This window comes from Diuraphis noxia, unplaced genomic scaffold (genome assembly GCF_037042655.1).
Source record: "Diuraphis noxia isolate RWA-SAM2 unplaced genomic scaffold, SU_Dnox_SAM2 contig0002, whole genome shotgun sequence".
NCBI lineage: Eukaryota > Metazoa > Arthropoda > Insecta > Hemiptera > Aphididae > Diuraphis > Diuraphis noxia.
Window position 1 is genome coordinate 36,221,818 of NW_028301712.1, and position 27,051 is coordinate 36,248,868.

The 27,051-nt window shown below is 31.5% G+C and overlaps 2 protein-coding genes across 3 annotated transcripts; one reads left to right on the forward strand and one right to left on the reverse strand.

Moving 5' to 3' along the window:
- Nucleotides 1-25,622, reverse strand: ais (DExD-box helicase 52). Of its 2 annotated transcripts, XM_089220023.1 has the most exons (12): nucleotides 25,604-25,622; nucleotides 5,154-5,329; nucleotides 4,884-5,072; nucleotides 4,650-4,801; nucleotides 4,450-4,553; nucleotides 3,357-3,429; nucleotides 3,082-3,282; nucleotides 1,728-1,818; nucleotides 1,527-1,649; nucleotides 1,232-1,458; nucleotides 1,020-1,166; nucleotides 1-245 (listed from the first exon to the last, which is right to left on the reverse strand). In XM_089220023.1, the coding sequence occupies exons 2-12, from the start codon at nucleotides 5,232-5,234 to the stop codon at nucleotides 47-49; spliced, it is 1,587 nt and encodes a 528-aa protein (XP_089076149.1). In that variant the 5' UTR covers nucleotides 5,235-5,329; nucleotides 25,604-25,622; the 3' UTR covers nucleotides 1-46. The 2 variants fall into 2 exon arrangements, with proteins under 2 accessions (XP_089076149.1, XP_089076148.1); XM_089220022.1 differs by lacking the exon at nucleotides 25,604-25,622 and having other exon boundaries at nucleotides 5,154-5,538.
- Nucleotides 11,426-12,571, forward strand: LOC149058395 (uncharacterized). The gene has a single exon (XM_089218368.1). It carries the CDS (start codon nucleotides 11,426-11,428, stop codon nucleotides 12,569-12,571), a length of 1,146 nt encoding a protein of 381 aa, XP_089074494.1.
- Nucleotides 25,623-27,051: the final 1,429 nt, after the last annotated feature.

The following is a 27,051-nucleotide window of genomic DNA, read 5'->3' on the forward strand; positions in this document are numbered from 1 at the left end:
TAACAATAAAATTCAAGGTTGTTTATTAAAAAATGTATAAAATTGTTTACGAAGATGACTTTTTAATTTTCTTTACAGCTTTATGTTCTTTGGAAACATTTAATTTTCGTTTCTTGTCTACTTTAGAAGTCTGATCAACATGAATAATTGACTCTACATTTTTTTTTACTTTTACTTTTTTACTTTTGTCATTTAATCCTTTCTTTGATTTAGATGATGCTGGATCTTTTATAACTGCATTAGGCCTAAAAATAAAAATGTTTAGTTAATTTATTGTTTTACAGTTATTATGTGAATTATGTTAGAACCAGAATTCTTATTAACATTTAAGACTCATTTAAGTTCAAGTGTTTCAACATAACAATATAACTAGAATCTTTTTGTAATGACTCACTTAAAGAAAGAAGTACAGCCATAATTTTACACTTAATTAGTACCACGATTGCACACCAATTCCATATTACTTGATAAAACTATCACACAATTATACGGACTTGACAGAGACAGTCACTTGATTTAAAATTATTGTTAACTTCTTTTTTTTAAGCTAACAATATTATTTTTTATATAATAAACATTAAATAATGATATTATTTCCATCACAATTATATAAGAAAAGAAACCGATAACATTTTTGATTTTGAGAAAAAGAAAAATCCTAAGCACAATTTTTAACCAAACCATCCATGATAATTTGTTATCATGGTCCTGAGTCTATGATTGAAAAGGGAATTTATGAAATAATCATAAATATGTATGTAAACAGTAGGCAAGTGAACGTCTGAATGAACTATATTTTGTATGTGACTAATTTTGCATTAATGAAATTGTACATTTATTAAATATTATTATGTTTAATTTGGCGCACAATCATGTTATGGTTTTATCAAATAAAAATTGACCTGCTAGTAGCCGTGTTACTAGTTTACTGTGTAATATTGTACATGCCATAATATTATGGCATGAAATCCACAGTTGGTATGAGGAAATGTTATTTGTAGTAATAAATTTTTAGTTACTTATTATATCTATGTGGTTTTGATCTAATTTCATTCCTATCAATCGATTGTTTTTCTAATTTTCTTCTAGTGTTCTTATGCAATCGTTTCATTTCTAACATATAGTCTGGTACTGGACATCCTGAATCCCTCATTACTGTAGCAATACTGAAGCAAAAACAAATAATTTATAAAGTAAATTAATTCTTTTACATAAATATAAACAAATTTACCTTCTTAACATTGGTTTGTCATCGTTTGTAAAAAATGTAACAGCCTTACCAGAACGTCCTGCTCGTCCTGTCCTACCAATTCTATGAATATATGAGATGGCTGAAGATGGAAAGTCATAATTTATTACTAAATTTACACCTTTGAAATCAATACCTCGGCCCATAAGTTCTGTACAAATTAAAACCCATATTTTTCCTTCACGAAAGGCCTTTACAGTATTGTCTCTCTGAAAACAAGTATTTCATATTCAAAACATATATATATATATATATATTGTTCATTATTATAACTCACTTGTTGTTGAGTTCTATCAGCATGTATAACATCTACATTAATTCCATCATAAATTAGTTCACTAAATAGCTCTTTTGCACGCTCTTTAGATTGTAAAAAAATCAATACTGGAGGTGATAGACCCTAAAACGTAATTTAAAAATGTATAAAGTATAAAGAACATTAATATGTGTATTATGATTTATAAGTCATGGCATTTACTTTTTTCACTAAATCTCTCATTGCAATTAATTTTCCTTCTTCGTTTCCAACAAACACCAGATCCTGTTCAACTGTAGTGGTTGTAGTGTTCCTATGCAATAACAATAAACATTAAATATTAATAACAATAAATGCATATTCTATATGGATGAAAAAAAACTATTGTGATAAAGGAAATTTAAATTTACATAATAGTAAAGACTTTGAATTATTAAGAAGGCACAACACTCTTATTTGTTCTCAGTCTTACAAAATAAATGCTTAACATAGTATATTTAGGCTCAACAGTTCACGTTTTACCATGTTAAAATTAAAGTGAATAGACCTATTATGAAACTTGATGGTAAGAACATTATTTGTGTTTTGTTAGAAGTATTTTTACGATAATTCAGTTTTTAAGTGAGTCATGAGCATTTTTATTTTACAATTTATTATACGCACATAACTCACTTAAAAACTGAATTATTGTAAAAGTACTTACAACAAAACACAGATAATGTTCTTACCAAAAAGTTTCATAATAGGTCTATTTACTCTAATTTTAAAGTTGATGGGGTAAAATGTAAACTTCTGAATGTTAATTTGTTATGTTACGCGTTTGTAAGACTGAGACAACAAATACAGGTATTGCGCCATATTGCCCATATTAATGATTATTGATTAATATATAGTGGAACCTTGATCTTACTTAACCCATGTAAGTCAATTTTTTTTCGCCCTCAACCGATTCGAGTTATCAAGGTTTCAATGTATTTTAATTTAAAACAATAATAAAAAATGATAACATTTCAAATTAATAATTACATAAAATTCTGATTATCTCTAAGTATAATAATTATCATAGAGAAATTATTGTTTTTGAATTTAGTTTATTATTTTCTTGAGTAAAATGGTAGTCTTTGGATATTTTAATTGATATTAGGACATTATAATGATGACATTTCCAAAATATTTTAGAACCAACAGTTAGTCGCCTTATTTTTTATTAGTGAAATGGGAAAATGGAGAAACACCAAACAATAAATTATTGATACATTGAAAGCTATGAATGCACATGAGATATGTATATTGTATAAGCTATAATTCGTATAATCATACACAATTGGATAACATAATTTATAACACTATTTGAGCTTACTATATAATATATATTAGAAAGATAATCTAAAAATGAATAGCAATTTTAAAATTGGTTGGTACTATAATTAAATCACTTTTAAATTGAAATAGCTTCTCAAAGAAAAAACATAACAATGATAAGGTCATCATTTTTATATTTAAAAAACTACAGTCGTATTCCACAGCTGAAATATATAAATCATATAAATAAATTGGTTGAATAACACAAACATACCTATTACCAACTGTTACTGCTATAAGACCATCAAGATTTTTCTTCGACCATTTTGCCACTTCTACTGTATATGTAGCACTGAACATGGCACGTTTAGCATTTGGACCACAAGCCTTATAAATGATTGCTAATTGGTCTCTGAAACCTCGGACTCCAGATTCAAATAATTTGTCAGATTCGTCTATTATTAACCACTCAATGCTATTATGAGAAACGTCATACTTAAAATATTTATTTTTAATTTTACATAACAAAAAATGTACAATCAACATTACTTGTTAAGTTCAATAGCTGGTGGTTCTTGTTGCAGTAGAAACACAAGTCGATTTGGAGTTGCTATTAAGATATCTACAAAATATATCATAAATAAAAATTTAAATATTATTTATTAACAGTGGTAAACATGTTTAGCTTTTAATAACACAAACTAAAGTATAAAGGACTGGTTTTAAATTTATCTTCTACTAAATTAAATGTACCTAAGTCTCAACTTTATTTTAAAATCAGAATTATTGTTAAATTGCAAGCATTGTTTGCACTTTAAATGTTATATTTTAAAATGTGAAACCATGGATTTGTAAAAACTAAGTAGTAAAAATCTGAATTTTGGATAAATTTGAATGCACTTATAGTCTTATAATGGTTTGTAGCCCTTACCATAATAACCTATCCAATGTAACATAGTATGTATTTTATATTAACTATATTACTCTTTATATTTTATTGACAACATATATCAAATGATTTAAGATAACAGGATTGAACATTTATAAAATAACTTCATTATTAAACATATGTAGTGTATTTAGTTTTAATTCCAGTAATTTTTTTGTTAAACAAAAAAATTCAATAATTGTATTGTTTTTATAAATCAAATGAAAAAACTAGTACTAAACTAATTAAATATGTCAAAAAATATATGAGCTCGTTACTTAACATGATGTGGTCTAACCCACGATCCCCAAGTCCTTTTTTTTTTACTTACTTAAAAGATATATTATGTAGTTAATAAATTTAATAATTTGAGTTAATAAGTGTAATGAATTAAAAAAAATATATTTAAGGCATCTACCAAGTATCTATCTCTGAGGAGACAATTTAACTTTATTCTAATCAAAGCTGTTTATTATATGAATTGCTACCCATAAATTTCAATTTGATTAATTGGTCAAAGAAAAATACTATAAAACATGTTTTTAAGGATAATATATATATATTATCTTTATTAAATAGGTACCTACATTATTATGACTAAATTTAAGCATATATTGATATTATAATTAAATATAAAAACATGTGATAGACCATATACGACAAGAATACCAACAATTATTTAAAACTGTAGTTATTCAATATAATAATCATTACCAAATTTTTGAGCTAATTTTGGGTTAAATTTTTCTTTGTCTTTATTAATTTTGGTAAATGTATGTGCTCGAAGTCCAATTCCTTCACACAATCTAGTACACTCTCTGTGGAAAAACAAAAAAAAACTTAAACATTAGGTTATAATTACACAGGCTGTACCTACCTACCTGATTATTTTTATTTAATGTTATTGTACATACCTTAATGTTTGTTTTGCTAACTCTCTTGTAGGACTCACAATTAAGGCTCTGAATCCTTTATTTAATGGTTTATTTAAATGATGAATTATAGGTACTAAGAATGCGGCAGTTTTACCAGAACCAGTTGGAGCACAAGCAAATATTTGCCTTTTCTAACAAAATAAGAAATTAATTCATGTACTTATGTTTCATACAAGTCTCAAGATATCATTAGCTTCCAACGTTCCAACTCACCTGCAACATAACTGGTATAGCCTGAGTCTGAATTGGCGTTGGCACAGTGTAACCAGACTTAATGAGATTTTCCATCAAAATTGGACTCAAAGAATAAGCTTTTTTCATCATGTCAAAAGTTGAAAGCGCTTCAGGAACACGATCACCAACCGTTTTGACTTTAACCTGTTTTGCGCTAGATTTATCATCCTTTGTGACATAGAAAAAAGGTAAAGAAACACATTATGTTAAAAATGTTAACATGGTAATTTGTAATTATCTATAGATTACCTCGTGGTTGATCGCAATCTTTTCTGGTTTTTTGAATTTTGCTCCTACTGACAGCTTTTTAAATATGTCGAAAGAGTCCATCGTTCGCTGTTCACTAACCGCCGTCACTTGTCCAATTTGGCCAGTCGATTTTCCCACGAGTTACGAGCAATTGATAGTATGCGAGTATGCCAGTTCTACGGTAGAAAATTTCAAACCGGCGTGAAAAACAATCAAGATTTCGAGATTCAAGAAATTCAATGTACCAATCAGTAACCACTATACTATATAGTTTGAATCACAGATTACATCTGTGGTTTGAATTACCAATACGGCAATACATTTTAAGTATTATTGTATTAACCATTAACCAAAATCAGGTACTAAAATATAATATTATATAGTGATAATATTAAAAATTATAGTACACTACCAGCTGCAGCTTGGGGTTATCAACACTTTACAGTTTACACATTTACACGCAGCTTCCCACACGTTGTATCTTAGATCATATACAAATACAATGTGATCTAAGCGTTGTATCATGTAAACACAGACCACGGATAATTGATATCTATTATTCGTGAACACAGATTTCTTTACTAACTAGATAAGGTACTCTTATATTATTTCATAGATAATATATAATATATTATTTAATATTTTTATCTATGTATTATTTACATTGTTAATTGTTATCAGTGAAGCACGAGGACAGCGGCCGCCGTTTTGTTGGTTGGTACTTTGGTAGTTACTATTTTTTTTATAGTTATCATCAGTTGGCTTACACAAAACGTAGGTATAACATAGAACAATATAAATTTAATGGAATTATATATTTTTTTAAAGGTGCAATAAAATAATAATGACAAAATGATCTATAATAAAATGTTTTTTTGTTATAAACAGAAGGTCTAGAAATAATAAAATACAGTAAAACATAAATTAATATTTTCCATAAATACATACAGGGTGATTCTTTTAAGTGGGTACACTAATTATTTCGAAAAGTATTTACTTTTTTCAAAATATTTTTTTACATGGTTTCAAGTTGTAAAAAACCAACGTTTCAATTAAAAAATTATATTTTTAAATCTTTTTTATCCTTATCATTTATTAAGTTTTAGGTTCTGAGCGGAGCGATGAATGTATTGATTTTACCATGATGTGTGTGTGTTTTTTTTGTGTCTGTCATCACGTTTTGGGGCAGTAAAAGTGCTTCGATTTTTGACTTCAGTACTTCGTTCGATCAGAAAGTGAATCTAGTTGGTACTTTGGGGGTCAAAAGTGAAAAATTCTTAATACTTTTCTAAATAATCGAGAAAAACAAACTAAAATTAAGGGAAAAACGGGAAATTTTACGCACACTCATTTTTCGACAAAATCGATTTTGGTTTTGCAAAACAAATGACCATATATACATGCAATTTTCACCAAATGTTTATATAAGTAAAGTATATTCTATCCACCATGCAATTTTCAAAAATTTTCGACTTAAGTTGAACTATTCATAGGCATTTGAAATTTTCGATCATTATTAGTTTTTTTTAAATTAATATTGATAAAAATGTATTTGTTAGGCAGAAAAGCTTGAAAATTTAATACAAGGCTCTTAACATATTGTTTCTATAGCAGTTGAAAAATAAAAGAAATTCATATTCACAATTCTTTTTTATAAGCATTCAAAGTTTGAATTTTGACAAAATACGTAAAAATCACGAAAATTCACAAATTATTTTAAGCTAGTAATTCATAAAAAATTTTATTTTTAAATCTAATATTTAAAGATTTAATACAAGATTCCTTACAAGTTTTTCAATCTTTATCACAAATAAAAAGTCCGCCGGAAATTCAAATTAAATTTTTATGAGCATTTGAAATTTAAATTTTTACAACATTGGATTTTCACTGGATTTCACATTTAGTGGTTTTCTTATTTTGGTGTAACTCTAAAAGTCTAAAACAAATGAACGCAGATACTTGAAATATTCACTGAATGAAATATAGAAATTTTATAGAAATTTAATTTAATTTATAAAATTATATAGAAATTTTCTATATTTGATAAAATTTTCAAAATTTTCAAAATATTTAGATTTTTTTTTTATTAAGAATAAGCCCTCGCACAGTGGTCCATAAATTAAAATTAGACGGTCTTTATTGCCCAATTTTAAAATGATAAAAATTGGGGTTTTTTTTTATATAATATGTCTACATCCTGACGAGACCAAATGTGTGTTTGGAAATTCATAAATATTTTTCATAACTCGAGTTATAGCTATTTTAATGAGACATTTTTCGATATATCTGTTATTTTATTTTAATTTTGGTCATTAATTGATTATTTATTTATGTCACATTGTAACCAAAAAAAAAAATTAAAAATATACTTTTTTAAATTATATTATCTCTGTTCTATAAATAGACATACTTTTACGAAATATATATATATTTTTAACACATTTATAATGAAGTTAACTCAAAACTTTTCTTTTTTCAAAGTCTGCAGATAAAATTTACTCAACTTTACACTATATCCAATACATTGATCTTATAGATAAACTTCTCAGATATACATTGATGTACATTTTGTTTGCGGCTGTTTGCAACTATTACGTGCACAAATTATTATCACTTCAAAATTGCAGATTACTCTAAAAATTAGTTTTACTCAAATGTATTATTTTTAGTGACATAATATAAGAAAGCTGGTACTTTTATCATTTATAACGGGTATTAATAACGGGTATTAATTTAAATTTAATCAAACGTTTCAAAAATATATTGACTGCAATTTCATGTGGACATGAAATAAATGCAGAGGCATTTAATTCATACGCATTGGACACTACAAATTTATTTGTTGATCTTTACCAGTGGTACTACATGCCTGCAAGCGTCCACAAAATTTTAATACATGGTGCTGATGTAGTGATGTAATATGTTTTGCGATTCTTCCAATTGGTAATTATTTAATAAATGTTTAAGAGAAGTAATATTCATTGAAACGATATTTAAGGTAAACTTTCTGAAGATGCGCAAGAATCAAGAAACAAAGATTACAAAACAATTAGGGAACACCATACTAGAAAAGATACTAGACAACACACCAATGAGGATTTATTAAATATGCTACTGGTTTCATCCGACCCATACATTTCCTCGATTAGAATGATACCAAATAAGACTAACCAAGACATCTCAGACGAAGTTAGATCGCTATTATTAATAAATGATAGTTTAGACAGCATAGAGAGTGACTTGAATGATTCATTTTCTGAAATGGACATCTAATATATTTAAATTAGTATAATTATTATTGTACGTTTTCAATTCTGCTCAAAATCCTAAATCAAATGTTGTTTTTATAAATTTATAAATGGTTATATATGTATACATTTTTTTGTACATTATACAAACATATATATGTTTATTTATAATATTATGAATAAAGATGTTTGCAGCTTGGTGTAGGAAGTAATATAATATTATGAAAACTAAATTTGATTAAAACTAATTTTTAGAGTAATCTGTAATTTTGAAGTGATAATAATTTGTGCACGTAATAGTTGCAAACAGCCGCAAACAAAATGTACATCAATGTATATCTGAGAAGTTTATCTATAAGATCAATGTATTGGATATAGTGTAAAGTTGAGTAAATTTTATCTGCAGACTTTGAAAAAAGAAAAGTTTTGAGTTAACTTCATTATAAATGTGTTAAAAATATATATATATTTCGTAAAAGTATATCTATTTATAGAACAGAGATAATATAATTTAAAAAAGTATATTTTTAATTTTTTTTTTTGGTTACAATGTGACATAAATAAATAATCAATTAATGACCAAAATTAAAATAAAATAACAGATACATCGAAAAATGTCTCATTAAAATAGCTATAACTCGAGTTATGAAAATATTTATGAATTTCCAAACACACATTTGGACTCGTCAGGATGTAGACATATTATATAAAAAAAAATCCAATTTTTATCATTTTAAAATTGGGCAATAAAGACCGCCTAATTTTAATTTGTGGACCACTGTGCGAGGGCTTATTCTTAATAAAAAAAAAATAAAAAAAATCTATAAGGCCATGAGAAAACATCTTGTTTAATTTCGTGTAGTTTAGTGCGCGCGGAATTCCAGATTGCCTGCCATAACTTGGTACAATGCTGGAAAATTAAGGGTGTTAAATCTTGTTTGGTAACGAGCTGAACTGCTGATGCTAAGGGGTTAGTAATTGCGTCTTTTGCTGCCTTATCGGCCATCTCATTTTCGATAATACCAGAATGACCCGGTATCCAGCAAAGTTGAATGGTATTTCCTTTTTCTTTCCCTTGTTGAAGCAGATTTTGAACCTGTATGTTTAACTCATTGGTGTTGTGTGAATTCTTTATGTTACTTATCGCGCTGAGAGAATCTGAAAAAATTGTTGCTTTTGTGATGTTTGAATCAATTACTAATTGAATCGCTTTGAGAATTGCGAATGATTCCGCAGTGAAAATAGAACTTGTATTAGGTAGCTTGTATATGAGCTTTATGTTATTCCAGATTACTGAAGGACCCCTACTTGATTTTTTGAGGCGTCTGTATATATTTTTTCATCCAGTAAGTTGTGTAATATTTGTAGATATTGCTGCTTATACGTTTGATTATTTGTGGAGTCTTTTTTAAATTCTGATAGATTAGTTATGGCGGCTATTGAGTGAATCCAGGGAGGTGTTGTTAGTTGAAGTGGAGGGAGGATGTCGGAGGTCTGGAGATTGTGATGTTTCAATATTTATGATAATTTTTGTAGATTAGGAGTAAAGTTTAGAGTTGATGAAGATGCTAGAGTTTTGCCTCGTATTTGAGGGCTATCTGAAGTCTTCTTACTTCTAGTGGAGGTATTCCTGCAAGGTTGAGTATGCTTAGGATAGGGCTAGACCGGTATGCTCCAATGGCCATTCAAAGACCCGCATTGTGTATTACGTCCAATTTTCTCATGACTATGAGGGGTATTTTCGTGGTTAATCAGGAGAGAGCTAGGAAGTTTCTGAAAGTCATCCGGATTTATGTAAACCTGACGTCTGAAACTAAGTATGTGAGCCAGTTCTGCGATGTTGAAGCCTGCGTTGATGTGAGTTATTGGTGATACAATTTGGATGTTGAGTGATTTTAAATAAGATATGATGTCTTCGTTTGATATAGCTGGGGAGACATTAGAGATTATGATTCTTTTAGCTGGGTTGACTAATCGTCTAATTTTAATTGTCATTTGGTCGTTTAATGAGATTGTAACGGAGTACGACATAAAACGGTCCTTTTCAGGACCACTAACAACTAAAAACCACATGCAACACATTAAACGCAGTTCCAAACGGCAGGTTTTACATAGTAAAGTTTCAACGGTATGACGAGGAAAAACCGCACTGAGCTAGTAACAGCCACCAGGCAACGATACGATGATGACTCGTCATACCAACAATCTACAAACAATCAGCAACAACTTTACCGATCCAAATGGGTATATATACCAGTAGATTTCAGAAACTCTTCACACTCTTCAACTTCATCTCTAATCGTCAACAAGTCATCAAGAACTTACTACACCGACGACTAGAGACCAGAAGAACAACCTACACCGACTCTACAGCTCAAGTTCAGATCGCCGAGCAGACCAGCGTCGAGGCGAAGCGAACGCAGCGTGACCAGAATCAGCCGACCAATAATAGTCGGAGAACGAAGACCATCGAACCGGCAGCAACAAATTCGACGACGTTGAGTATCCGGGACGACAAGTGAAACCACCGGACCGAACGTCATACAACATTATATACGCGATTGCTGTCATCGATCCCGTTCTCTCCCTTACCGACCACTTGCTAAAGTACCGTCGACCCGAGCTCCTTTCCATCAAGTAGTAGCCGCTTGTACAAGCTATGCGCTACTGGTGGAGGACTCCTTCCCATATCTTATAACTCTATATAATATAATTATCTCACACCCATTATATGTGATAGGACCGAACGATAACATCGTCGGTCGAACACGAGCTCTCACCGCGTCAGTCCGCTTGTGTAAGTCTGACTGACGCATCCGTGAATCTCACTCCTCCCAGATATTGTACAAATATTAAATAATATATTACTTGATTAAATAAAAGACCAGCCATTAAATCCTAAAACCAAGGTATATTTATTTCTACAAAGAACGGTTGGTACTTAAACTTACCACACCGTATCAACTGGCGCCCAACTAGTAACTCAGAATCCACGACAAAGACCGAACAATAAAATCAGTCATAATGACGCGAACAAATAAGAAGAATGTGCAAGAAACCCCAACACACGAGACAACTAGCGAGAAGATAATCAGATTAAATGAAAGAATTGTAACATTGACCGAAAAAATGGAAGCCCAAGAGGAAAGACATAAACAAGTAATCAGTGAACTAACATCTGAACTGATAAAAATGAAAGAAGAAACATCAGCAATTAGACAATTGATAAATGACACGGATACAAGAATTACCATTGAAACTGCAAAACGTGAAAAAGAAATGATTACGTTAAAAAACACACAACAAGAGGAATCGTACACCAAACCGAACACCGTCGAAATGACAATGCCAACATTTAGTGGGAATGCAAACGAACACCCGAAGAATTTTTTGAAAGACCTAAGCTCGTATATGTTATATAAGAAGGTCACACCAGCAGACAAAATAATTCTTATCGAGAATTGTATGCGCGGGAACGCAGCAAAATGGTTCAACATGATTAAAGACGCAACACCGACGGAAGACACATTTAAAACACTATTTCTAAAACACTACTTCTCGGAAGATAAGCAGTGGGACATATTCATCAGATGTACAGAAGCAGGGAAAAAACCAATTAGTAGTAACTTCCAAGAACACTTCCATTACTGGATGGCCGAATTAAAATACTTGGACTCGCCAAAAATGGACGAGACACAGGCCATAAACTTAATTACGAAACACTTCCCAATAGCAATCCAAGCATACATTCAAACCACTCAAGAGAAAAAATTTTTGAACGTATGGGAGAAGTTAGGAGAACTAGAGAATGGGTATAGCAAACAAGCAACTAGCGACCAACAAGAAGAACAATATACGGTGCAAAGAAGTCGACCACCACAAAGAACCACAAACTCTTTCAATAATCGATTCGGACAAACACAACGTAGTCAACTAAACAACCAACCACCTACAACACGTCAAATGAACAACTTATCACAAAAAGGAGCGGATATGACGTCTAACGTGGCGACACACGGACAACAAGCACAGATCAACAATAATTTCAAGAAAACCATTAAACAAATCACATTGACTGAAGAAATCAATGACGACGAGGAGATAGAAGGAGACGACACAGAGGATACTGATCAAAAAAACTACGAACAGGGGACTGTGGAATCAGACTGACCACAGTACGTAACACCCCAAGTCCAACGAAGATCCGCACAATCAGTTACTACAAAACTAAACACAACGGGAAAGATCCAACACAGCACCTGGTCGAGCTAGACACAACCGAGTTAATAAACGAAGACGATTTTGACACAGCAACTCAACAACCCGAATTGAAGGGATGTCCTTACGTAGACATCGTGATAAAGGAAAAGAAATACGAAATGCTAGTTGATTCGGGTGCAGAAGTAAGTGTGATATCCGCCAAGTATGAAGATGAGATACGACAGGACATACACAATATACCAACACTCCCATTAGTCGGAATGTGTATACACTTAGCAGTCGGTGAGAAACCGACAAAAGTGACAAGACAAATACTCATACCAACAAAGATCGGCGAAGTCACGATTCATACACCGTTCATCATCGTAGACAATTTGAATGAAAACGGAATTTTGGGGAGTGATTTTTTGGAACTTAACAACGCAACAATAAATTATACACAGAACAAAATAACACTGATCACAGCTGCCGGAAATACATCTCTGACAATAAAAAAGAAGACAACAAAGACATCTCAATTAAGGGTCATCTCAACAAAATCAATCAAAGAACCAGGAACAAACAAACAAATAAAGACCATGCAACCGCAGGAACAAGAATATATAGACACATTACTGGAGCGTTTCCACGACGTTTTTAGAGATACACCCGGAGAAGCCAAAGGGTACGAGTGCAAAATCAAGTTAAAAGACGAAACACCAGTAAACCAACGACCATACCCGATACCGATAGCAAAACTAGCTGCAGTGGAAGCGGAAGTAGAAAAGATGATAAGATTAGGGATCATAGAAAGGTCCAAATCTCCATACTCCATTCCAATTGTACCAGTTTTTAAAAAAAACGGAGAAGTCAGACTTTGTTTGGACGCACGTAAAATTAATGAAAAAATTATACCTGATCGAGAATGTCCAACAGCAATCGAAACAATATTAGCGAAATTCAGTAGGGTAAAATTCATAAGCACACTCGATCTACGGTCAGGTTATTGGCAGATCCCGTTAGCCAAGGAGAGTCGGGACCCATGTTCATTTTTGGTAAACGGACGAAACTACTCATACAAACGCATGCCATTCGGACTAAACATAAGTGGATCAGAATTTCAGAAGTGTATGGACTACATACTTGGCCCACTGTTACACACCTTCGTAACAATATATGTCGACGACATATTGATCACATCCGAATCCATCGAGGAACACTACGAACATATATATACGGTACTAGACAAATTTAAATTACATAACATAACGGTAAACTTAGAAAAATGCCAATTCTTCCGGACTGAAGTCAAATTCCTAGGACATATAATATCCGAAAAGGGCACACATATGGACCCGGAAAAAATTGAGACAATCAGAAAATTTAAAACACCAACCAGAGCAAAAGAAGTACAAAGGTACTTAGGATTTATAAACTTCTATAGACGATACATTGACAAATTCGCGAATATAATAAAACCACTTATCGAACTAACAAAAAAAGACAGCACATGGAAGTGGGAAGAAAAACACGAGGAGGCGTTCAAAAAGTCGAAACAAGTATTCATAAATGAGGTGATAATAGCATATCCCGACTTTACAGAACCTTTGTATATGAACACGGACGCATCAAACACAGCAATAGGGGGGGAGTTATACCAAATACTACCCGGGAATGAGCATGCAACACTGGGATTTGCAAGCAGAACCTTAAGAACAGCAGAAACCAGATACACGACCACGGAAATCGAGGCATTGGCATTAGTATATTGTTGCCAAAAGTTCAGACAATATTTGATTGGCCACAAGGTAATAATACTTACTGACCACCATGCACTAACGTTCATTAGAAACTGCAGACTCACCAACGGAAGACTAACCAGATGGACTTTGGCGCTACAGGAATATCAGTTAGAAATTCGGCACATTCCAGGGAAACAAAATATTGTGGCAGATACTCTAACAAGATACCCCAGAACGGACGACGACCGTCAAGAAAAGAAAATATCAATAAACAAGATTGAGACACAAAAGTATAGCACTGAGTTAAAAGAAATGATCTTAGAAATAGGAAAATGGCAAGAAAACGACCCTCATATAATGAAAAAATACAGTACAACTAACACACATCTAACAAAAAAAGATGGTATAATATTTTCAAAAAACAAACCAACGGACAACTGGAGGGTAGTAGTACCATTGCAAATAGCAACAAAGCTTACACAGGAAACTCATGAGATCATGGGACACCCAGGTAGGTATAAAACATACCACACGTTAAGAGAAACATGCATTTTCAAAAACATGCATAAAATAACCGCTCAAATAACCAGATCCTGTGACACCTGTCAGAGATGTAAACCCATAAACTTTAACGCAAAAGGACAACACACATCACACAAACCAACAGAACCATTCGAAACTGTGTCGATCGACTTGATGGGTCCTCTCCCCACAGGACGCGGCGGGACACACTACATCTTGGCGATCCTAGACACATTCTCCAAATTTATAAGATTGTATGCGTTGAAAAAAGCCACTACGAAAGCAATCATCAACAGAATCGAAAACGACTACATACCAAACACGGGTAAACCGAAGTCGATTCTTACGGACAACGGAACACAGTTCACCGCTACAAGCTGGAAAAAAAAACTACAAGAACTAGGGATCGAGAAAAAACATTCGACTAAATACCACCCACAATCAAACCCGGTGGAACGATACAACCGGGAGATTGGCCGATTATTACGGACCTACTGCCATGACCAACATACAAAATGGCCGAACAAACTCGATCAAATAGAGGAGTGGATGAATAAGTTAAGGTCAGAAGTTACAGAATTAACACCATGGGAGATAATTAAAAACGAAATACCAAACCAACCAATAAAAAAATTAATCAAATTCCCAGAGCAGCCACCAAAAAAGGGTAAACAAGAGGTAATCCAACTGGTGGCAAGCAGGATAAGAAACAAGGCAAATAAATATGAAGCAAAAAATAAAACAGAAAAAATCAAATACACGGTTGGACAACAAGTACTAACAAAAACACATGAGCTGTCAAACGCCCAAAACAATGAAATAAAAAAATTATTTCATATATTTAACGGACCACACACAATTACAAAAATCATCAGCAGTAACACAGTAGAATTACGCAATAATAGAACTGGCAAAACAGAATTAATAAATGTGGTGGAAATACGACCGTATATCCAACCACCGAACAAGTACTTATAACAAACGCCGTACTGACTAGTAAACAACGGTTGCTAGTCATCCAATCAGAAGGACAGAACAACCAGTCAATAAAACAACCTATCAGAGAGCTAATAAAGATACAAAAAACACTATATATAACAGGACAAAAACTAGACAGTACAATTCATCGACAGACACGAGACACCATGGAGCGAATACTGTCAGAAAGAAACACGGCCAGGAAAATAGCCGCAGAAAATCGACGAAAACTGATTGAAGAGAACAAAGAAAATTTAACTGCTTTAGCATCAGTAAAAGCAGTGAGGACGGACAAAAGATTAGCCGAAGAAGATGAAAAACAACAAAACAAGAAAAAACACTTGTCGATAATACAGTGGGTGACAGAGGTAAACTCGGCCAGACACATACAGATCGACAATTGGAACAAACCAATAGACTTTAGAATGATAACAGAGGAATCAGTGCACAGATACATACCATTTGAGCAACAAAATGTCAACTTGTCAGTAGCATTTAATTACGTCAAAGAAATGCTAGCGAAATATGAACCACCGAGAAAGAAACAAAAAACAGTATCTACAAAAACGCCGTTGTGGTACTTGTCTAACAATGAATTACGTACAGCATTATTCAGGGCATCCATACGCCGTAAACAGTCCTTTAAGAATTAGTGCACGATGGCTACACCACCCGGGCACGAATCCGGGGGGGAAGTTGTAACGGAGTACGACATAAAACGGTCCTTTTCAGGACCACTAACAACTAAAAACCACATGCAACACATTAAACGCAGTTCCAAACGGCAGGTTTTACATAGTAAAGTTTCAACGGTATGACGAGGAAAAACCGCACTGAGCTAGTAACAGCCACCAGGCAACGATACGATGATGACTCGTCATACCAACAATCTACAAACAATCAGCAACAACTTTACCGATCCAAATGGGTATATATACCAGTAGATTTCAGAAACTCTTCACACTCTTCAACTTCATCTCTAATCGTCAACAAGTCATCAAGAACTTACTACACCGACGACTAGAGACCAGAAGAACAACCTACACCGACTCTACAGCTCAAGTTCAGATCGCCGAGCAGACCAGCGTCGAGGCGAAGCGAACGCAGCGTGACCAGAATCAGCCGACCAATAATAGTCGGAGAACGAAGACCATCGAACCGGCAGCAACAAATTCGACGACGTTGAGTATCCGGGACGACAAGTGAAACCACCGGACCGAACGTCATACAACATTATATACGCGATTGCTGTCATCGATCCCGTTCTCTCCCTTACCGACCACTTGCTAAAGTACCGTCGACCCGAGCTCCTTTCCATCAAGTAGTAGCCGCTTGTACAAGCTATGCGCTACTGGTGGAGGACTCCTTCCCATATCTTATAACTCTATATAATATAATTATCTCACACCCATTATATGTGATAGGACCGAACGATAACATCGTCGGTCGAACACGAGCTCTCACCGCGTCAGTCCGCTTGTGTAAGTCTGACTGACGCATCCGTGAATCTCACTCCTCCCAGATATTGTACAAATATTAAATAATATATTACTTGATTAAATAAAAGACCAGCCATTAAATCCTAAAACCAAGGTATATTTATTTCTACAAAGAACGGTTGGTACTTAAACTTACCACACCGTATCAAGATATTGGTATGATTATCAATGAGAAAGTCAACAGTATTTTTGTCATTGAGATATAACAGAACCTGTTGTTCGATATACGTGAGACAAATTTTATGTCTTTCGGAGGTATTAATATGCTAATTGCAATGATGTATTCGATCTGGGGTGTATTGTCTATCGAGTCGAAGACGATTGCGTGTTCTGTTTTTGGTAAGGAAGTGTTGAGAGAAATCTCGGCAAAAGATTTTTTACCAGTGAAGTATTTATTTGATTCTGTGTTATAGTTTTTTTGCGATGTAGGATTATCACTTGATGCGCTCTGTATACTGTTGGCCACGTTAATTAAATCGTGATTATAAATATTTGAATCGGTATTTTTAATTACGTCATTGTTAATGTCGTTATCGGAGTATTGTGCTGTTGATGGTAGCTCATTAGTAATTTTATCTGATGTGTTGGATGTGTGTATGATATTGAACATTGTAGCGTTTGGTTTATTGTGTGAGGTTTTGGATGATTGAAGAAATCTATCATTCCGTCTTACGGTATTAGCGGGCGAATCCCCCATTTTTGGGGTGAGTTTTAATTGGGGATCGAAATGGGTGCAAAACAAACTTCAGATACGAAAAAATTCATATTACCTGTAATAACACGTAGATACACTGATTGCTTCGATACCTAAAAATGCGAGAATGCGATACGATAAACGTGTTGTACTGTCGAAGGTGAACCAAACTGATATTTAAATTTGTTTTGAGCTGTTTACTGACTTTTAATTTTTCACCTTTTTTAGTTTTTTTTTTCTATAAATGTCGATAACAATTTATTTGTTCGTTAGAAAAGCTTGAAAATTTAATACAAGGTTTCTAACACATTTTAACAATAACAGTTGGAAAATAAAATTAATTCAGTCACAATTTTTTTTTTTTTTTTACAAGGATTCAAAGTTTGAATTTTGACAACATACGTAAAAATCACGAAAATTCATAAATTATTTTATGCTAGAAATTCATAAAAAATGTTCCTTTTATATCTAAGAATTTTAAATTTCATATAAGGCTCCTAACATATTTTTACAATAGCAGGTTAAAAATAAAAGAAATATATTGGCACAATTTTTTTTTACAAGCATTCAAAGTTTGAACTTTGACAACATATGTAAAAATCACGAAAATTCGTAAATTATTCCAAACTAAAAATTCAAAAAAAATTTTCTTTTTTAATCTAAGATTTGAAAATGTTTAATTATCTATAATATATCCTAGACAGATAAACCGTCTTCGCTCAGAATCGTATTTCGTATACAATGATATTAATATCATTGGATTCAAATTTAATTCTATCCATTACAGTAACCAACTTGTAACTTACTATACAGCAGAGCGACATCCTTGACTTACCCGCCTTTTTTTACTTATTTGAATGACAAAATGAATCATCGTAAATCATCATCAGTATTTACAGCGCGTTCAAAGTTGGTAGTTGTGCATGAAATCGAGATTTTACGAAGGATAATATTATTGAACAGCAGTACTAAGAGCAAGTATTCAAAAGTTAGAAATTACGGAATAAATGAATATAAACGTTGACAAATTGTTGTTTTAACACCATAGAAATGCACCTGCGCACTCAGCATTTTCCATACATACATTTTTGGCATCCAGAAGTATACCGTAAGTATCTCACTCATCATATTTGCCTGAGTTAGTTCCCTGTGATTTTGTTTTATTTCCAAGATTAAAAACTACTCTCAAAGGCCAAAGATTTGAAGATGTTAACAAAATTATCCATAATCCGACAGAAGAACTGGTAATGATTTTCCGGAAAATAAAGGGGGATTTTTATCCGGAAGAACATAGGAGATGATTATCCTTAAAATAAAGGTTAAGAATTTCTGGAAAATTAAAGGGGATGATAATCCGAGAAATATAGGGAATGAATCCAAAAATATAGTGGATTATTATCAAAAAAAAAAAAATTGAATGGGAGGTTTGGCGCCCGCAGACAAAAGTTTTTCAAGAAACGAAAATCATTATGAAACAATTTTACATTAGAAATACACAATAAAATCTGCAGAATATGCTCTAAAGTTTATTAAACCAATAAAACTAATAATAATAATGTCATGAAAGAATTATTATTTAATAGGCACATTGTTAACAAAATATAAAAAATTACTATTCAAAAAAATTTAAGCTAAATTGGTATAAAAAAAAATTGAAAGGGAGGTTTGGCGCCCACAGGCAAATGTTTTTCAAGAAACAAAAAAATTTTGAATACATTTTACAATAGGAATACATACTAAAATCTGCAGTATTTGCAATCCAGATAATCGTAACCAAAAAAACTAATAATAATTAAATTATGATTGAATTATTGTTTGAAAGGCTCATTGTTACCAAAATAAAAAAAATTATTACTCAAAAAAATTCAAGTTAAATTGGTATAAAAAAAAAAAAATTGATAGGGAGGTTTGGCGCCCGCAGGCAAATGTTTTTCAAGAAATAAAAAAAATACATACTAAACTCACCCTGCAGAATGTACTTTAAGATTATCAAAACCAAAAAAACTAATAACAATAATTAAATCATGATTGAATTATATTTGATATAAATTATATTTGAAAGCACATTGTTAACAAAATATAAAAATTAATTACCTACTCAAAAAACTAATGTTGAATTTATATAAAAAGAAAATTGGAAAGGAGGCTTGGCAAATGTTTTTCAAGAAACAAATATAAATTTTGAAACAATTTTACAATTGGAATACACACTAAAATCTTAAAAATATGCTCTAAAGACTATTAAAACTAAACAAATAATTAGGGAAAATTAAAAAAAATTTAAGGGATAATCATCTCCTAAATATTTCGGATAATCATCCCCTAAATATTCCGGATAATCATCCCCTATCTATTCCGGATAACCACCCCTATCTATTCCGGATATTCACCCCTATCTATTCCGGATAACCACCCCTAAATATTCCGGATAATCATCCCCTAAATATTCCGGATAATCATCCCTAAATATTCCGGATAATCACCCCCTAAATATTCCGGATAATCATCCCCTAAATATTCCGGATAATCATCCCCTAAATATTCCGGATAATCATCCCCTAAATATTCCGGATAACCACCCCTATCTATTCCGGATAATCACCCCCTAAATATTCCGGATAATCATCCCCTATCTATTCCGGATAACCACCCCTATCTATTCCGGATAACCACCCCTAAATATTCCGGATAACCACCCTTATCTATTCCGGATAATCATCCCCTAAATATTCCGGATAATCATCCCCTATATATTCTGGATAATCATCCCCTTTTGTTATCCGTAAAATATAGGGGAAGGATTTCTGGAAAATTGAGGGGGTTGATAATCCGGGAAATATAACGAATGATTATTCGGAAAATATAGTGGATTATTTGGAAAAATTTATTTTCAAAAAAAAAATTGAAAGGGAGGTTTGGTGCCCGCAGGCAAATGTTTTTCAAGAAACAAAAAAATTTTTTGAAAAAATTTTACATTTGGAATACACACTAAAATCTGCAAAATGTGCTCTAAAGTTTATTAAAACTAAAAAAATAATTAAAAATAATTAAATAATGAATATAGCTTTAAAACCGTGTTAAAAATTATGCAAACATTCATCTGGTATAAATTTAATATTAAATATTAAGTAGTTATTAATTTTAAATATTAAGTTGTGTTAATACTTTCCACAGTAATTTTTATATATTTTTATCAATTGTTATGTTTACAATGTCGAATACCTTGATATAGTTAGTAGGAAAAGATCATTGCAAAGGTTACGACAAGTGATGATAGTCATCTATCATCACCATAGCTTTAACTCACCATAGTTATAGGTACCACCGTACCACCTAACCTTCTTTAGACTTAATTAACCATCTACTTGTCACGCGGGGAAGGCAGTGCCGTAGTCATGGTTAGGATTTTGAGAGGGGAAAAGTGTGAACAGTACTATTCACCCAATATTCCCCCCGGAAAGGCTGACTACGACACTGGGTTTATGTTTTAAGTATCAATCTGAATGATCTTAGAAAAATAAAATGCATTTGGGTAACGCGTGACAAACAGATGGACACTTGAAATAAAAAGATCCCGAGTTGGTTTCCGATTTTAGTGTTTTCTTATCAAGGTGATCTCTTGATTGTTAACCTCTTTAGGAATACCATTTAGATAATAGCTTGGCCCGACATATTTTGAAAATTTAGGATATAGCCGCGATTGGTATTCACCACATTTGTCTCCCCGGTACGCCATTATTTTTATAATATTATATTATATGTTATCTCATAAGATATCGGGTTTCTTAAAATACTTTTCGCCCAACTAGATAACACATTATGAATAGAGACATGCCCATCTTTTTTGTGCACATATTATGTATGTAGTATGTGATCTAATCAAATACTGAGATCTAATTTTGAAATTACGATTGTATGTAAATTGTAGAAGTGATAACTAATAAGTATTAATAATTTACTTGTCTGTGATTTAAGCCCTATTGAAGAGAATTTATCTTTTATTTTAATAATTAAAACTGACTATCCTTATTGATAAGGATTTTGTACTTATTTGGACAGGTGAGATGTCCTAATTAAAGTAAAACAACTTTGAATTATAAGTATATATAAACGGGTTATTATCCTAATCTGCCCCCTATTACAACACTAAAATTATAATTTTTCCAGCCCCAGAAACATCACCACGCAATTTTATTTTTATATGGTAGATAAAAAACAAACCTCAACACCAGAAGTTGAATTTTTACAATTTTAAAGATCATTTATTATTTCGACACAACATTTTGCTGAGTGATAGGTAATCTTTTCGTCGCAGTGTTTGTATTTTTTATGAGATATTGATGTAATATATTATGATAAAGATAAGTGTCTAGAAAAAAATTTAAGCATCTAAAATATCTCAAATTACATACTTATTCTTAATTATTATTCTTGAAAAGTTTTACTATAAACTATAATTTCTTATAGACTTGAACAATGTAGGTACAATTGGATTTGTATTATTTTTATAATTTGATAATCTACTTTTTTAACATAAACATATTTACAACTATGGCCATTAGCATTTTGTAGGTAGTTACTGGTTGTTTAAAAACACGTGTAAATGCACGGATAGGATTCGTCACTAAGAACCCAGGTGGTCACCTATCCGGGAGCTAGTGACGCCAGGCGATGTTTGACACCGTTGAAGACTATGGCCAACCACCACGCCAAACCAGACCCAAATTACACTTTTTGTGTACCCATCTATTGTGTTCTAAATAGTAATGTAATTTTTAATATTTTGACATTATTACGACTATTGTGTGTAATATATATACCAGGCCAGAGGCATTTTATTTTTTTTCGTGGCATCAACTGCATAGCCTGGTTTTATTGTTTGGTTTGAAACACATGTAAATAGGACGATGATTCGTCACTAAGAACCTAGGTGATCACCCATCCGGGAGCTAGTGACGCCAGTCCATGCGTTTGCCTCAGAAAAAGTAATAATTAGTGACTTCGGTCAACCATGCCAGGCCCTAAATTTACTTTTTAAACTTGTAGAATCCATAATATAATGTATTATATGAGATAAATTGTATTTGTACGTCTATTTTTCATAAAGTTCAAGAATGTTATATTTTTTTTTTATTTAGATAATAATTACAATACGTATGTCACTTAAAATATTACATAGGTAATAAATGCCTACGAGACAACTACCTAGGTAATAGGTATGTACATATTTTTTTTTTTATGTCTAAAATCTTAAATCTAAAAAATCGATTAGATAAGTCAAAAAAAGTAAATCATTAAAACAACTAGTATAGTTTCCTATACTCGACTAAAATTAGATGTTTAAAAATAACTGCATTTCTCAATAAAAATCACCTATCACCAGATCTTATATGTTTCCAATATTAGAGATTTGAATTAATTTTATAAAACTAGTAATAGAAGTTGCTTTTAATTTCATAACGTAATTCTTATAAATCTTTACCACATTCAAAAGCTGTTTTACTTTTATCTGGACAAATTATTATTTCGAATCTTTATTTTGCATCATTATATGTCCACCTCCACTTTATGCCATGTATATGTAATTAATTAGTTTCTAATATTTCTCAATTTTTATAATATATCTTACATATTATATATTAATAAAATATAATTACTGTAAATAAACTATAAAGATTCGCTTTAAAAAAAAAAATTTTATTAGGTAATTTTTATTGTAATAAAAGGAATGCATGTAATCATTTATAAGACATATTCAACTGCATATATTTGATTAATTTTTAGTACATAGGAGTCTTCTCTCTAAAGTTATTACTTATTGCTTTTACTTTCAATCATGTCTACGTTCAACTTTATTATTTTAATCACAGTTTAAAGTCTAGTCTTGTAAAGTAGGTACTTAAATAAATGTATTCAAATACTTTTTAAATTTGAAATCCTCAAATGAATATTTCAAGAATGAAAATTTATAATAATTTTTGATATTTGATATTTTAACAAAGCAATATGTAATGACCAAAATCATACTTTTTATTTAGTCACTTTTATAACTTACAGGCTACAGCCCTCCCTAATATTTTAACACACCGCTGTGTTTGAATACTTTAAAAAGTATCTTTCACAAGACTGTAATAATGTAAACAATAAACATTCAAGAGCTTTTTCAACTTGATAACACTTTAGAGTTTAGAGGATGTCAGTGTATATTTCTGTTTTGTTTCTGACCCACGCACAACATAGTAAATTTTACGTTCACTATTTCTAACATTATAAGAGTGAAATTACCTCTTTTAAAACTTAACTGTACTTATGATTATTATCTAGAGCTTCTCATAGGCTCAATTTTGAAGCGAGATATGAATATTTAAAAATACTCAAAACTCGCTTAAAAATTAAAATATAATAAAAAAACCTATGATATGTTCTAGATGATGATCTAATCGTTCATTTTACTCTCATATCATAACTTATGATTCATAAGTCATTAAAATTATTATAATTAAAGTGAACGAAATATTTGCTATATTGCGCCTGAGTCAGAAAGAAAAAATTGCGATAACATCCCCAAAACCAACCTTATCTTTTTATTTTATCCCATAAGTCGAAGGTTTTAAACCTATTAACTTGGTACTTAGTTTTAGACAAAGAGTCGAGTGACCTTTGCATTTCAAGATCCTTTCCTACGTATTCAGCACTGTTAACATGACTAGTCTACCTAACTATTCCCCATTATCCCACCTAACCTAATCTAACCCACTCCCTCTAGAATCCTCTCTCATTCTCTCTCTCTCTCCCTCTCACCGTCTACCTCGCCCAATAAATTTTTTTCTCTCTCTCAATCTATTTCTTTCCGTATCCTACGTTCTCTCACACCCACTCTCACTATAATACCTTTTTACACTCACTCTCTCGTCTTGAACCTCTCCTCCACCTCTCTCTACAGTTTTCTCTCTCTCCCATACACCTCTCCTTCTCACTAGCTCAGTCCCTATACTACCTACAGGTCATCGTACCTGATAATTTAGAAAATATTTAAATATCAACGAGAAAATTACTAAAAAAAAAATTTTAAAAACATTATACCTAACCAATTTCCTAATTAGTAATTTTTATCATGATTTTATTGATGACCGGAATAGTGTTATACCAGTGGTTACAAAACAATTGAAAGATTGTGATCAATTTACAATATAACAAAAAAAAATATGTAGTATAGGAAAACACTGAAGATTGCAGTCTGTACTCTCAGATCCATAAAAACGAAAAAAATATTCATTATAATTATACAATTAATGATTGATTAAAAGAACCAGAAGGTATCAATTTTCAAAATTAAAAAAATTTATAAAAAAAACCAATGAGAGTTAAATTTTAATGAAAAAAAAGAGAAGGAAAGTACAGGAGCACGCAAGGTAAATTAATTTCAAGAACCAAAAAAAATTAAAATCATAAGGTAATAAAGATTGCAGTCTGTAATCTTTAGATTCGTAAACCGAGATAAACTATTATTATAAAATAATCTGTTATAAAAAGAAACCTACTGAAAAATAAAAATGTAGGTACTTACCCCATAATATCTGCTATAGAACTTCATCTTCGAAACATTGGCAACACATTTCATACAGGCTACACAGCTGAATATGATATTCAGTTGGAAAATTAGAACCATATCTGAAAATTTCAATAACACAATATAGGTAAAATAACCCGATTAATGATCATTCCTTATCTTCTGTTTGCCCGGTGCAGACGCTAGTTACGATAAATAAATAATCTGTTTTACGTTTATCCGTTTCTAATAAAATGCCCAAAATGCCATATAATTATGTGTGCAATTCGAATAAATGTATAGAAATTAATTTATTAATTATGGAAATGAGAACTCGTGTGAGTATGTACTACTATTTACATAGATACCTATAAAAGTATCAGGTATATTTTTCATAAACGAGCACACACGGGATGGTCATTATTAGTCAGGACTCAGGATAGGCAGTTTATCATACGGTGAACTTTTTTTTTTTAGTTGTACAATGTTATACATCTCTACGATCAATACAATTGTGGTGAACAATAATGGTTAGATATAACTATAATATACTAAAAAATAACAATAAAATATAATAGTAGATCAATAGTTTCTTATAATTTATTACGTTGATTTTGGAAAATATTACAAGTTATAAAAACAAAATTGTGATACTATATAATATGTGTTGTCAATTATCAGTTATAAATAAAGGTATTAAATCTATAAATTGAACCGAAATCTCTATTTCAAGAACCTACCTATAGATATTTAATATATAATTATAATCATCCTATACATATACGCCTGGTGACCGTAAAAAATACTGCGTTTGAATATAATACATTTCAAAAATAAATTATCCGTCTACGGTACATGGGTAACATGTTTTTCGTGTTGTCTAAAATATAAATTTAAGCCGCAAAATAATAGGCATGAAAACAAACCTATCTACCTTAAATATCGATTCTTTCGGGCTTTATTGGAGACTTTGACGTGTATGCACTCCGACGCTTGTTGAATTGAAGTCTGAAAATAGTGTGATTTATGAAAAAATAAAATAAAATTATACGAAAAGTTTGTTTTACGTTCATGTCTGCTTGGTTAACTAATTGAAATAATAGATTTGTTAGTCGACTGCGTCTTCTGTAACGACTTTGGCAATCGCCATAGATTACATCATATTAATCCAATAGGAGAAATCCATAGATTTAATACAACTTTTAAATCAAAGATGACCGTGTGTACAATTTGTTCATCGAAGTAATGAAATGTGATAATACAATTATACCAAAATAATGTACAGCTTTAAATTAAAATTATGTACCTATACCTAACAAGATACTTATGAATAGTACCTGAGTATTGTTATAATTATTATTTTTAAATTTATTTATTTGATTATTGATTAAGATAAGATGGTGTTTAAATATTAGAAGCGCTTGTATATTTTTCCTAAAATATACTTTTTTTATGAACAGTCAAAT